Consider the following 15,539-nt stretch of genomic DNA (forward strand, 5'->3'; position numbering starts at 1 on the left):
GAAACACATTTGTTATTGACCTACTGGTTTTTATAGTTCTTGCTTTTACTTTTTATATTTATGTTTTGAGATCATGAATTGAACCCTAGAGCACTTAACCACTGAGCCATATCCCCAGCCCATTTTATTTATTTTTATTTTGAGACAGGGTATGGCTGAGTTGTTTAGGGCCTCACTGAGTTTCTGAGGATGGCTTTGAATTTACAATCCTCCTGCTTCAGCCTCCTGAGTTGCTGGCATTGCAGGCATGTGCCACCATGCCCTGCTGTAGTTCTTTCTTTTAGTTCTTACTTTAGGTGATGATGTAGATAGATGGTATCTGTAATTTATTCTACTTTTTAGAATGAGTTCACAGCAATAATTTTATTTACAAAATCTATATTTATGATCTCTAAGACTTTAATGAAAACCTTTAAATTGGGAAACCTCATATATGCCTTCAATAGAATTGAATAAGTTTCCATTTGTTCATAATCCAGTTTCAACAATTATCAACATATAGTCATGGTAAATCCTATTTTATTTGTGTGCTTCCTTTCTCTCCCCACTCTTGCTAATTATTCCAAAGCAAATCCTAGATGTTCTATAGTATTTAAGTATTTTATTTTATTGGTACCAGGGATTGAATTTAGGGCCACTCAACCACTGAACAACATCCCCAGCCCTGTTTTGTATTTTATTTAGAGACAGGGTCTCATTGAATTGCTTATTGCCCTGCTCTTGTTGAGGCTGGCTTTGAACTCATGATCCTCCTGCTTCAGCCTCCTGAGCTGCTGGGATTACAGGTGTGTGCCACTGCACTTGGCTTTTTCAAAGCGTGTTTTTTTTTTTTCTTATAAAGATTTTGACCTTTCATTTTTTTCATAGATATTTTATATATATTCATTTCCATAGGCAAACCCCAGATTATTACAAACATAAAAATACTGCATAACTTTAAAATAGACATAGATAAAAGTTATATTTATAAACTTTCATGTAAATTTTTAATTCTGTATTCATATTTATGTACGTATATAGATATATGTATTCTAATGGTAACCTTCACCCTCAACCTAGTCCCTACCTCAGAACTAAACCTAACCCTACCCATAACCATCAGTCTTCTAAACAAAAATTGTAATTATTACTTTGAATACCCATATATATCTATTTTTAATATTTTTAGTTGTAAATGGATCTTCTATTTAATTTATTTATTTATATGCGGTGCTGAGGATTGAACCCAGGGCTTCACACATGCTAGACAAGCGCTCTACCACTGAGCCATGACTCCAGCCCCCTCATATATATTTTTACATACATATTTCTTTATATGTTTACAAACATATGTAGGTATGTGCCCTAATGCTAAACAAAATTCTGCCCATAAATTTTTATATATGTTCCGTTACATATTCTTAAAATATATCTGAACAACAATGTAAACCTCCATCTCAAAAAAAATTAACTGTATACAAATCCCTGTACATTTAAATATTTTAATGTATTTATATATATATTTATATTGTATTCATATATTTGGATAATAATGTTTAAAACCTAAACTAATGCTAACTATTTTTCTACACCTCTTCCTATATATCTACCAGTATGCCTCACCAGAACCTCTGTATATATAAACCATAACAATTTACATGAATGTACCTATATATTATGGAATATAAATTCATAAATATTGTTATACACAAATAATAACACTTTTCACAAATATTTCTGTATATTAGATGTTTATTTATTTATATATTCATATTTATTTGTATAGAGATTACTACCATAACGCTAACTGTATTCCTGATATTAATCAGCAATTCTTAATCCCTATGACTGCAGCCGAAATTCACAATTATAACTCTAGGTGCTTAATTCAAAAGATTTTACAAAGACTTAAAAGCTATTGTAATTTCACCTAATCCCTAAATCTAAACTGTATGTTTTGATACATTGTGTGTGTGTGTATGTTTTGACATATATATAAATAATACATATGCCTATATATTCTTTACTCAAACATATATATTATCTATTATGAAATATGGTTTGTATTCCCAGTCATTTTGGTTTATTTTGGTTTTTAACTTGACTCTTGGTTTCTCCTTTGATTGGCTTTCCTTTAGTGTAGTTCCTCCCTTTACTGATTTTCATTGTTGTTTTTCATTTCTTCCTCATGAACAGTTTCTGTAGTGCAGGCTTTCTCACTGTAATTTTTTTTAACTTTTGTTTATTATTGAAGATTTTTATTTCATCATTGAATCTGAAGCTTAATTTTGCTGGATATAAGATTCTTGGTTGGCATCCGTTTTCTTTCAGAGCTTGGTATATGTTGTTCCAGCTATCTTGTAGTTTTGAGGGTCTGGGTTGAAAAACCCGTTGAGATCCGAATTGTTTTCCTCCTATATGTAATCTGAAACTTTTCTCTTTTGGCTTTTAAAATTCTGTCCTTATTTTGTATGCTAGGCATTTTCATTAAAATATGCCTTGGTGTGGATCTGTTGTAATTTTGTACATTTGGTGTCCTGTAGGCCTCTTGTATTTTCCAATTTATTCTTTTGTTTTAAGTTTTCAGTGAACCTTTCTTTTGTTTACTTACATGTGGTGCTGAGATTCGAACCTAGTGTCTCACATGTGCTAGGCAAGCACTCTGCCACTGAGCTACAACTCCAGCCCCTCCAATTCATTCTTCATGTTTGGGAAATTTTCTGATATTATTTCAGTGAAGAGATTGTGTATCCCTTTGGTTTGTATCTCTGTGCCTTCCTTTATCTTGCTAATCTTAGATGTGGTCTTTCATGTTATTCCATAATCTTGGAGGTTCTGTTCATGGTTGCTTACTATCTTCACTGTGCAGTCAACTTTTATTTTCAAGATTATATATTTTGTGTTCATTGCCTGAGATTCTGTTTTCCAAGTGATTTTGTCTATTGGTGATGCTTTCTTATTGATTTTTTTTGTTTGGGTTATTGTTTCCTTCATTTCATGGATTTCTTCTTTTAAGAATCTCTCTTTCTTGAGGTAATCTTTTGCTACATCTATTTGCTTTCTTATCTCTTTGTTGGAGTGATCAATGGTTGCCTGTATTTGCCCTCTTATATCATTCTTTGCTTTGCATTTCATTTTAGTTATGTACATACATTCTGAACTCCTTCTCTGACATTCCATCTACTTTACTGTCAATGCAGTCTATTAGTGTAGCATCTTAGTTTGTTTGGGGCACTTTCTTCTCTCTTTTTTTTTTATGTTGTTCATGTGTCTTTCTCTCTAGCAGTTCAGATCTGAGGTATTACAGTTTCTACCCTATAATCTTGTAGTGTTCCTGCAGGTTACCAGTAACTTGGTTTTAAGGGGGAAGATCAGTATTTATAGCACCCAATGCAGACAATATGCAGCTCATATTTTAGACAACTATAGTTCTGTCCCAATAAACAGAAATGATGTTAGTAAATACAGTATAAATAGTAGGTTTGCATAAGGTTCTACAGTTTCTAATGATGGACAAAGAAAGAGCGGGGGTGAGGTGTTGAATGTGGGGTTTATGAGATAGGAGGTGGGAATAGAGAGGTATTAGATCACAGGAGGAGTGAAATAGGAATCAAGAGAAGTAGGCTAGCAGGGATATCTCTGGTGTAACCAAGCCTGCAGGGACCTTGGTGATGGTCTTCCAGGTGCTGATTGTTGTCTCTTGATGGAGGCAGGCTCCTCCCTAGTTTGTGGTGATGGCAGTGTCAAACCTGTAGGTACCTTGATGTTAGGCTTCCAGGCCCTAGCCAGTGTCCTAAGGTGGAAGCTGCCCCAACCAAAGTTGGTGATGTTGGCATCGAAGGTAAACCAGGATGACTGCGGAGTTGTCCCAAGAGGAAGGCTACCGCTTTCAGAGATGGGGCTGATAGGGCATTGGGCAGCCTGTTTGGAGATGCAGCACTGTGTCATTCATTTTTCAAAAATTTTTTTAGTTGTAGATGGACACACAATATCTTTGTTTTGTAAATTTATGTTTCATGTGGTGCTGAGGATTGAACCTTGTGCCTTGCCGTGAGAGGCAAGGGCTCTATCACTAAGCTACAGCCCCAACCCCTCCTAAAGCATTCTTAAACACAGTTGTCACATTAAAAAGTACTAATAGCTTCTTGATTTTATTTAAATATCTATTCTGTTTTCAGATTTCTCTTTGTATAAACTTTTTATAATTGGTTTATTTGACTCGGGGATAGTACCTGTTACCTTTCTGTTCTTTTTTTTCCTTGCTCTTTATTTGTTGAAGTAATAGGTACTTTCCTGTAGTGTTCGCCATGTTTTGAATTTGCTTGCATCCCTATGTGTTATTTAAGATATTCCTTTGTCTCCACACTCTTCTTATCCCCCCTATATTTCTCATGAATTTGTAGTTACATCTAGAAGCTTGGTCACATTCAGGGTATTTTTATTTTCTTTTGGTAGGGGGTGCTGACAAGAATTCTTTGTAGGCAATGTTGTGTATTCATATTGCAGCCCATCAAAAGACACACAATATCTGATTATCTCTATTAGAAGGCGAAGATTGATGAGTGAGCTATCCGAGTTTCTCAGCACCCTTTCCCCTCTAGATTTTAGCAGCCATGGATGAGCAATGCCTAGTTCCATGATTTGATTTGGATTACAAAATGATGGCATTCTAATTCTATTATTCCTTTTTGCATTTATTAGCTGGAATTTTTCTATAAAGAAGAAATCTCCCTCATCAGAACTATTTGGTTCATCGAAATACAGTTCATACAGAAAGGCAGGATTATTTTTTAATTCTTTCCCTTTATTTATTACTTTTTAAAAAAAGCCTACCTTTTATATACAAAATACTTTTGTATCACTTTTACCCATTGTTATCAAATTAGTATGAAGCAGGACTTTTTTGGTCCCTGTAATGGAAATAATAGAAAAGTCTTATTATGAGATATAATGTGGCAAAATCTATGTTATATTATGTACTTCGAGAAGGGTTATAGTACATATAAAACTGAATATATGTAGACTCTTACCAAGGTTCAAAATTTGCTAAATTTTAATTCGTAAACTTATAACTGAAATGATTATATTCCAATACGAATTTGGGAAAAATGCATTTAATTTTTTTCTTCACAGCTTTTAGATTTCTTGGATCAGCATCCATTTTCATTTACTCCTCTAATTCAGAGATCACTGGAATTTTCTGTAAGCTATGTTTTTACTGAAGTGGGTGAAGGCGTTACATTTGAAAGATTCATTGTCCAGTGCATGAATCTTATTAAGATGATTGTCAAAAATTATGCTTATAAGCCATCCAAAAATTTTGAAGGTAATGCATTACTGGTAGGTTTTTATTTTTTTTTTCCTGGTCTTACTTTTTTTTATTTTAATCTTAGTGTGAAGTAATAGCTATTTTGATATAGATTTTTCTTGAAACTCATTTATTTTAGTCTGGAAAATAAACTCTTCCTGGGAAGTGAAATAGAAAGCATTACAGTGTTTAATATGTGAATATCAGCTTTTAAAAAAACACACTGTACATTTATCAAATTCTCTTTTGTAACACCTTAGAAGATCAGTTCAAGCTTAAGGACTTTAAGAATTATATACTATAATAACCTCTGAAGCTCATGTCGTAGGCTGTATTCATTTGAACAATTAAACTTTTCTCTGACTTTATATGAAGTAGGGTTGTTTATAGACAGGTTAAATTGTATGTTATTTGAAATTTCTTCATGTGCATGTGTTCCAAGATGAATGAGGAAGGTTTGTAAGTGGAAGGGAGACAGACAGACATACATATCAGTTGGTCACTTCAATATGCTGCAGTAATATAGCATAACAATGCATAAGCTATGTGGACAAGGCTGGACTGATGAGGTGTATTGTAAATAAAGAGCCTCTTTGAAATTTGTTCCTAATAAAAATGAAAGTTTATGCACAAAGTTTATCTTTACCCCCAAAAGCATGTTTTTATAAAAATATATATATAATCCAGCTTCAGTATAATGTTTGGCTATACAATTAACTTGGAAATTTTAATTTTCTAGATAGCAGCCCTGAAACTCTTGAAGCCCATAAGATTAAGATGGCCTTCTTCACATACCCTACTTTGACAGAGATATGTAGAAGATTAGTCTCTCATTATTTTTTATTAACTGAAGAAGAATTGACAATGTGGGAAGAAGATCCAGAAGGCTTTAGTAAGAATTACTTTTTTTGTATTATTGTGGCTTATCTCCCCATTTCATAAACAAATATCTTGAATGATAGGTATAATAACAAAGTATTTTTATGTAGTACTTTTGATCTGGGTATCTTTTTTTTTTTTTTTAGTTGTCTTTCTTACCCTTTAGAACAATTTGAGACAGCGAATGAATGATTCATTCAACTATAGTGGAAAATTTTGTTCAGGAAGACACCTTTTAAGTTTTTAGATACCCTTACAAATACATGGTTTTAAACAAAAATTAAAAATTACTTTCTTGCCCTGTTAGGTCAATTTCTATTTTGTGATTCATTCCATATTTTTTTTTTTTTCACTTTTGAAAAGTTGTACTTCAGAAAGACATTAGAAGATCTTTTTTTGAAGGGTTCCTGGGGATTGTAAATACAGTTTCAGTAAATGCTTATGAATGCTACTCACATACTGTATCACTGAGCTTTTCTCCTAGACTGGAAATTTTTTTGATGCTTGTTTTTCCTAACAGGATACCTGTCTATCTGTTTGAATTTTAGTAGTAGATCAGTCATTAGATACATAGATAAGTGAGTAACAAATCTATCATGCCATTGCTATAGAAAAGAAAGGAATCATGTAATTATAAAATGCCTTTGTGTGAATTACTTTGGCCATTAGTGGGACAAGAGCTAGATTTTAATCTCTACTTATCCCTTTAACTGGATCCCATAGATTTGCTAATATTTTAAGAATGCCTTGATTGTTTTGGAATATATACCTTCCTTTTCTTTTTTTTAATTTAGAAATCATTTTAAAAATATATTACACAATACATTTTTATTTTTTTCTTCTTTTTCTTCGTCGTCTTCTTTTTCCTAACTAGCATCTTCTGTTTCTTGCTTTCTTTATGTAGTTTATGTATTGTATAACATGAGGAATTGAGACCCTACCTGGGGTTGTGGCTCAGTGGTACAGCACTTGCGTGATGTGTGCAAGGCCCTGTGTTTATTTCCTAGCACACCACCGCCCCAAAAAAGAGAAGAGGTGGGAGGGAATGAAACCTCCAGATTTTTTTAAAGTTCTGAAGTATTTTACTCCAAGTATAAATACATGTAGGAAATTTATGAAAAATGACTAATTTTAAGTTGAGAAATATGATTACATTGTTGCAATGATTATCAGGACTATAATGATATATTATCAGATGATGTCATATACTCTGGAAATGATAGGTACATTGAGCTTTCCTCCAAAAGGAATTTTTAATGAAAGCAAGAACGTTTACGGATTTAATAAGCACTTGGATAGGAGGTTGTGTAATATACAGATGTTATCTGTGATTTATAGGAAAGAATTCTGTAAGTTTGTGTTTTCAAGGATTTGCATTTAGTGCTATGTTGAAAACCATTCACAGAAATACTGTGCTATTATTGAAATCTCTGTTTTTCCAAATGGGATTTTGTAAACATCGTTATTGCATTTCTGGAAAACATTACTTGTCGTCCTTTTAATTGCAGCAGTGGAAGAAACAGGAGGAGATTCTTGGAAATATAGTTTGAGGGTAAGTATTAATTGAAAAAAACTGATAGGGTAAAGCTTAATCCTCAAGCTCTTAGAAAACGACACTGTTAAATTCTAAACAGTAAGTCAGACAGATAGGAAATTGTTTCTAATTACAAGAAACTTTGTTTAGAGAAAAGTATTTGAATAAATTATGAATTCTAATCTGAATTTTTTATTTTTGTTGTTAAACTTGGTGTTTGCAAACTGTGTTTTTCAATTTTTTAGTAAAGTTTCTTGGGAAATAATTTGTCATTGAACAAATGAAGGATATTTGTAGAAGTGAATGCTGCTACTTTTTGCTAGAATGATTTTTTTTTTCCTTAGTATTTCATTAACAAAGTTTCTTTAGATATCTCATTTCTCTTTATTACCAAGTGTCATGCTTTTGGAGCACATTATTGATATGGCAAATGTTTTGCCTTTATGAAAATTTATCAGATGTGGTCACTGAGCTGTTCTTTTTGTTAAGACCTGTTTTTACATAATTCATATAACCTGCCATTGGTTTTCTAAAAATACATCTTAATATTTTTAGACTTATAAGCTTATAATTGTAAACCAGAGAAATTAGTGGAGCTTTACAAACTTGTTCTTATGGACAAGGTTAAACATATTAAAACAGAATAAAATTATGAACCCTTCCTGAAAACCTAGTTTGTTATTAACATATGGCTAGTCTAGTTTCATAATAAGCATTCCTGCCCCAAACTAATTTGAAGAAAATATCTGGGATGACATAGCATATGTTTTTTGTATGTCTAAGATTTTTTAAAAACATAAAGCAGAATACTTTAGACATTTACTTACAGTTCTTTTTTATTTTGAACCATTTAGCAATTCAGCACTTTTACGAATCACAATGAGTCATTTTTTCAATATAGGTAACAACGATTTTTGTTACTGTTTTTGTTAAAAATACATATTATTTTATTTTTGTTACTAGGGATTGAACCCAGGGGTGCTTAATCACTGAGCCAAATCTCCAGCCCCTTTTAATATTTTATTTTGAGACAGGGCCTTGCGGAGTTGCTCATAGCCTCACCTAGTTGCTGAGGCTGGCTTTGAAATTGCAGTCCTCCTGCGTCAGCCTCCCATGCCACTGAGATTATAGGCATGTGCCACCACACCCAGTACTATTTTATTTTTAAATCCAGAGTTTTTAAAAGTTTTGGATTTTAAGAATGTATGTTCTTTGATTTATTATAAAATAATTATAATATGCCATCATTTTTATTAGAAATTTGTTTCTTCTCCCTCCAGCCTTGCACTGAAGTACTATTTATAGATATATTCCATGAATACAATCAGACTCTTACTCCTGTACTTTTAGAAATGATGCAAACCCTTCAAGGTAATGTGTGTTTTGAGATATATATTTATTTATCCATTTAATTAATGTTCAGTAAAAAATGGTTAATTGCTTACTATGTGCAACATGCTATTTCTTAGGTTATATAATGGATATATATATGTGAATTTGAAAAAGACTGAATGCATTCCTTCCTGAAAGGAGGACATTTGAGATAGGACTTGAATTATAGTCTGGATATGATAATTAGATTTTGCTGTCGTAAACATAGTAGCAGCATGAGCAAAATGCCAATCACATTCCTTGGGGAGATAGTCTCTCTGGAACATGTTATGGTAAGGAATGAATAAAGGTTAACATAGTATGTTGGCCTCAATAGGGTGGTGGCAGTGGGAGTGGAAAGAATGTATGGATTTAAAAGAGAATGATGGAGTAAGTTTTAGGTACTTGTTTATTGCATTTTGTTCACAAATAATTATGTAACTATTAACTAACATTGATTTATATTTTCTGAATTTTGTGCCAGACTCAGGGGACATTGATCACAGCTATTTTGTTCAGTCTTTATTCCCAATGCCTGGCATAGTCAATAACTGTTAATTTATTGTTTGACTTTTCACAACTGATTGAATATGCTGGGTAAGGCAAAATAATAAAAAATGTTCCTGACCTTTTGAGTTTTAATGATAGGCAAAGCAGTTATCTCATTAATAGTGGTTGGAGGTACAGATACTTTTGGAATACGTGTATATAAGGAGTCTTGGGAGAGAAAAGAGGTTCAAGACAGAACCTGAGATTTTTACCTGTAGAGGTAGGAGGAAGTGATTGTTTTATGAATATAAGAGGCAGAAGGCAGTGGAATCTCCCTAGAGAATAGATTGATTAGTTGGGGCAGGAATCACATTGAGTAGGTAGAGATTTAAAGGAATGACAGAAAGAAAATTTCTTGTAGGAATGGTGATATTTGATCTTGTTTGTAGTAAGAAGCTGTGTTCTTCAAAAAGCTTAATAGATTAGTGTTTCTGTTTAAATTATAAGCCAAAGCAAATATAGGCTATTAATATAATTATGTTAATTTTAAAAGATTATTTGGACATTATTTTATTTTACTATTAATTGATTTGCAGTGTCTAATTACTAGTTTCTTAAATTTGTTAATATGTATACTACGTAAGTTGCTTTGTATGTTTTTGCATGTGGTTTTGTTGGTGTCTGTTTTCTTCTATAGAGTATTACGTGAATTTAATTTTTTTTTTTTTAGCCACTGAAGGAAGTGATAGATTATTTAGGTTAAATTTGCTGTCTGATGGTAAGGTTTTCAAGGATTTCTGAGTTCAATTTTCCTTCTAGCTCTGCATCAGTTTGCTTATTTAGAACGAACTTATTCTAGCTTATTAGAATAAGTTTAAAAATTCCTATTTAGCAGTGGAAGAGTGCTTTGAGAAACTTGGTAGAAATTTTTCTCTTTTATAGAAATCTATTAACTAAGGAAATTGTGTTTTCCATGTCTACTTCTGGTATCCTTCATGAATAAATAGCGAAGACTGCCAACTTTTTATTGTCCTGTTCTAATTCATCTTTTAATTTTTTTTTCAAAGAATTTTCTTTTTTTTTTTTTTTAACATTTTTTTTATTTTTTAGTATTTGGCTGACACAACATCTTTGTTTGTATGTGGTGCTGAGAATCGAACCCGGGCCGCACGCATGCCAGGCGAGCGCGCTACCGCTTGAGCCACATCCCCAGCCCTAAGAATTTTCTTTTATAATGAGGATATTACAGTTAACAATTTGTGGTATATGTTTCTCTAGAATATTGCTTGTCATACATTTTTTGAATATGTTTAAAAGATTTTTGATGTTATTTATAGCTTTACATCTTGTACCCATGTTCTATGAAGGCAACGATAATAAAATTTAGACCTCCCCCTTGTAGATATGCTTAATATTACCAAGTATGTTGTACTTAGTTTAATTGAAAAACTGAGTTAGGATTGAATAAACACTGAAGTGTCTATCAGCAGGTGAATAGATAAAGAAAATGTAGTATGTATACACAGTGGAATACTACTAAATATTAAACAGGAAGGAAGCTGTCATTTATTACAACATGATTAGAATTGTAGATATTATCTAAGTGAAATTGATTTAGACATGGGAACACAAATACCACGTGTTCTTTCTTGTATGTGAAACCTAATATGATAGAAGCCATAGAAGCAAAGAATGGATTAGTGTTTACAGAGGCTGAGGGATGAAGATAATGAGGAGATAGTGGTCACATGGTACAATATCATTTTTAAAGTTGTCTGGCACACTGTGAAAATACAGTTACTAGAGTATTATACACTTCAGAGTTGTTGAATAGATTTCAAATGTTTTCACCACAAAAATGTTAAGTATTAGAAGTGATGGCTATATTAGCATTTTTATTTAATTATTTCACATAAGTATTCATAGAGAATAACATCATTTTGTATTCTATAATTCATATAGTTATAAATGGTTAATTTAGAATAAAAAAGGTAAAAAAAATATTTTTAAAAAACTAGTAAAAATTAGAAAAACCAGTACTGCATCATCTCATTCATAAGTAAATTATAAAAATGTTGATCTCGTAGACTCAGTTGAGAGAAGAAAGGTAGTTACCAGAGACTGGTAAGAATAGGGAATAGAAAAGGATGGAGAAAGACTGATCAGTGGATAGGATACTAAGCTAGAGTTAGATAGGAATAAGAACTTCTGGTGTGCTGCTGCATAGTAGGATAATTATATTTAACAAAAATGTGTATTTCCAAAACCTAGAAGAAAGAATTTTAAATGTTTTTACCATAAAGAAATGACAACTGTTTTAGATGACAAATATGTTTAACCTTTAACCTGATTCAAACATTATGCAGTGCATACATGTATCAAAACATCACAGGTTACCCCATTTACATGTATGATTTTTTTGTTTACTGTATCAATTTAAATAATTTAAATTCTTAAAATGAATTTTGCTTATTTTTACTGATACTTATTTTTTTAGGGCCCACCAATGTGGAAGATATGAATGCATTGTTAATCAAAGATGCTGGTATGTTAAACTTAATTAGTTTAGAAATATTTAATTATTCAATAGATGGAGGGTCTGTTTTGTGGTAAACTTTGTGCTGGGAAAGTTGGGATACAAGAGTAACCAAAATATAGGAACTATCTGGTGAGAGAGATATCCAGATAAGCAGACAAAAATGGTTATATACATTTAAAGTAGGGGATAAACACGAGCTGGTTTGGTATATCTAGGGAAAGATTCCTAAAGAAGTATACTGTGATAACTCAAGGACAAGTAGGAGTTAGTAGTTGTACATGAGGTGTGTGCAAAAGGATTCCAGGAAGACTTGAGCAGTATGGAGAAAAGATTGATGATAAGAGGAGCAAAATATAGGTAGAATTAGAACTGTTACTGTTTTGGTTTAACTTGAACATAGAAGTTAAGGGGTTGTGGTGAGGAGACATGGGGTGGAGAGAGAGAAGCGTGGACCAGGTTGTGAAATATTGCCTCTGTTTAGAAACAGATGCTGTTTTATAAGTTTATAAATTGACTCTAATATTAGAGCAAATTTAACTTTCCATTTGAAAATACTAAGGAGTATTTGGGGAAAATAGTAAAATAGCTTAATGTCTCTAAAATGTCTGCTTTGATAATCTCTCCCAGTTAACATATGGTGGGTTTTTCTTAATTAATATATTACATGTTTCAAAATAAGTTTAATTTGTTATATAAGGCCAAATATCTGATATCCTTGATTTTTTTGTTTAACTTTCTTTTCAGTGTACAATGCTGTTGGATTAGCTGCTTATGAGCTATTTGATAGTGTTGATTTTGATCAGTGGTTTAAAAACCAACTTCTTCCAGAATTACAAGTCATTCACAATAGGTAAATATAAAATTTTGTGTTTATTTTACATTGCTGATTTTCTGATGAAGGCAGGAAGCAGTTAAAGTTGCTTATAATTGGGCTGGGGTTGTGGCTTAGAGTGCTTGCCTCGCACATGTGAGGCACTGGGTTCGATCCTCAGCACCACATAAAAATAAATGGACAAAATAAAGATATTGTGTCCATGTATAACTAAAAATATTTTTTAAGAAATTGTTTATAATTTTTAAAGGGTCATGGTTTGACTTAGCAGGTAGTGCCTAGTAGAATATAAGACTATGAATTCTATACCTAGAATATGAGCAAGAGTTGGCTTTTATGTTACTTTAAGTTTAGATATTAAATGAGTAGGATAGAAGGAAACAGTTTTTCATAGTTTTTATAAATTATTTTCTAGTTTAAAATTAGAGACTATAAAAAATATTTCAGAAGGATTTTGGTTCCTGGTGTGAAGGGTGTAGGTCTATCAAGTTCCTTCTGTGTACCTGGTGCCTGTTAGCATATAGTCATAGGTTAGTAAGTATTTGTGCACCAAATACTGATCAAATAGAATGCCACCCTCATGAGGATCATTTTTTGAACATTTAGAGCTACAGAATTATAAAACTGAAGATGCCTTAAAAGTAATTTCTACCAGTAAGTAGCTGTTCATCTTCTCATTTTTTTTCCAATCATTTCTTCAATGAAAAAATGTTCAACAATTAGAATTTGCTATGTCCTGTAGATCCAACATTGACTATAGTAGCCTCTCATTCTGCCCTCAGGGGCCTAGTGAAACTCTGAAGGAGAGGAAACCTCCTTTGAGGAGGCAGATATGAAATATAATTTTCCTTAAACCCAAAAGGCTGTTTAGTTTAAGACCTTTATTATCCAGTATAGTAGCTCCCCTCATGTGGCTATTGAGTAATTGAAATATGCTTAGTACAAATGAAAAAATGAATTCAATTTTAGTTAATTGAAGTTTAAAAATGGAAGCTGTGTAAAATATGTATTGATTGTATATTGAAATGATAATTTGAGTATATTGAAATAAATATTATTAAAATTTACCAGGTTCTTTAGACTTATTTTAGTGTGTATACTAAAAAAAAATTAAAATTACCTATATGACTTGTACAGTATTTCTCTTAAACAGATGTCAAGACCGTTGTTTCTCAAATTTTATATATGAATCACTCGGTAGGAAATCTTGTTAAAATGTAGATTCTGGTTACAAGGTCTGGACCAGATACTCTAGTTTTCTCATACTCCCAAAATGATGATGATGCTGGTTTAGGAAGCACACACTTTGAGGAACAAACGGATAAAGTAGTCTGGTAGTGACTTTGACCTTGGAATTTGACCTTTCTGTGCATTATTGTATTTGTTTGAACAGAGCCAAATATGGCAATACCCAGGATTTCAGTCCCAAAATTGATGATTCTTTCACCTCACTTTATACAAGTATTGTTATTTCTGCCTCTGTGTCTTTGTTCTTATAGTTCTTATATCTTGAATTGTGTCAAGAATGAAATTTTGGACACAAGTATTTTGAGCTTTGCGATTTTTCTTCTTTCCTTAGTAACCCTCATTTCCTTTAGCAAAGATAATCACAGAAATAAATGTGCGTATATGTACTGAAAATATAAAACTTTTAAAATATAAAGTGATTGTTTTTATATTCTGAGTCACATTCTGTAAACTGATAGCAGTAAATTTATATGTATATTTTATGTTAGAAATAACAAGGTACTGCAAGAAATCAAACATGAGCCCAAAAGTGTGTGGGCAAGGCAAACTTTTACTTCTGCCAGAAGTGTGTGCTACTGGAATCTGGCTAGCAAGCACACCCAGCCTGGTAGTCTGCCTGTTTACACACCTAACAAATTCAGTGCTGATTGGAGGACTTGGAAGTATAATCTATACAATTGGCTAATTTTAAAACTGTGATGGGCACAAGGGAAGGGCTATAATTAAAAATGGCTACAGTTAGATTCAATTAAGGCTGAATACTATATTCTGAAAATGGACCACCCACCAGACTTCTCTATTTCTCACATTTTATATAATCCTAGAGATCATTCATAATGTTTTGAAAATAATATGGAATCAACAACTAGAATAAGAAAATTGAATGTAGGAGCTACTTTATTATTACTTTATGGGATCTCTGCAGCTTTAGCAGTAAGAAATTAACACTATTTTTAGTTACTTGAGGAACAGAAGTAAAAATTTTTGTTTTTAATGTACAGATCTATGTTGCTACTCTGATGTGGTAGAATCAGGGTTATGTGGGCTTTAAGAATTTTCATTTACTTACATCAGGACTGTATTGGTAGTATTTTGTACTGTGACAAATTTTTTCAGGTAGCTTTAAAGATTTTATGTGAATGTAGAATGCATTCAGTACTACATTTTAGATTTAAATGGTGACATATAATAAAATACTTAACGTTTTACTTTCATGATTTTAACCTATCTAGGTATAAGCCATTGCGACGCAGGGTCATTTGGCTCATCGGTCAGTGGATTTCTGTGAAATTCAAGTCTGATTTAAGACCCATGCTATATGAGGCAATCTGTAACTTGCTTCAAGATCAAGATTTAGTGG

General features: G+C 32.3%; 1 protein-coding gene across 5 annotated transcripts in view; it reads left to right on the forward strand.

Annotated features, from left to right (window-relative positions):
• The window catches only part of Ipo11 (importin 11), a 210,906-nt gene that overhangs the window by 79,789 nt on the left and 115,578 nt on the right, over positions 1 to 15,539 (forward strand). For all 5 annotated transcript variants that reach the window (XR_006854389.2, XR_009227979.1, XM_046456311.2 and 2 more), the window contains exons 10-16: positions 5,113 to 5,305; positions 6,027 to 6,179; positions 7,675 to 7,718; positions 8,981 to 9,071; positions 12,058 to 12,105; positions 12,844 to 12,949; positions 15,412 to 15,538. Coding sequence is in view for 3 of the 5 variants with exons in the window: in XM_046456311.2 (XP_046312267.1) it covers positions 5,113 to 5,305; positions 6,027 to 6,179; positions 7,675 to 7,718; positions 8,981 to 9,071; positions 12,058 to 12,105; positions 12,844 to 12,949; positions 15,412 to 15,538 (762 nt within the window). In the remaining 2 variants the exon portion in view is untranslated. The remainder of the gene's footprint in view (positions 1 to 5,112; positions 5,306 to 6,026; positions 6,180 to 7,674; positions 7,719 to 8,980; positions 9,072 to 12,057; positions 12,106 to 12,843; positions 12,950 to 15,411; position 15,539) is intronic.

The sequence above is a fragment of the Marmota monax genome, unplaced genomic scaffold, assembly GCF_021218885.2.
Source record: "Marmota monax isolate L192 unplaced genomic scaffold, Marmota_monax_Labrador192_F-V1.1 WCK01_AAM20220418_F8-fsc00037, whole genome shotgun sequence".
In the NCBI taxonomy this organism is placed as follows: Eukaryota; Metazoa; Chordata; class Mammalia; order Rodentia; family Sciuridae; genus Marmota; species Marmota monax.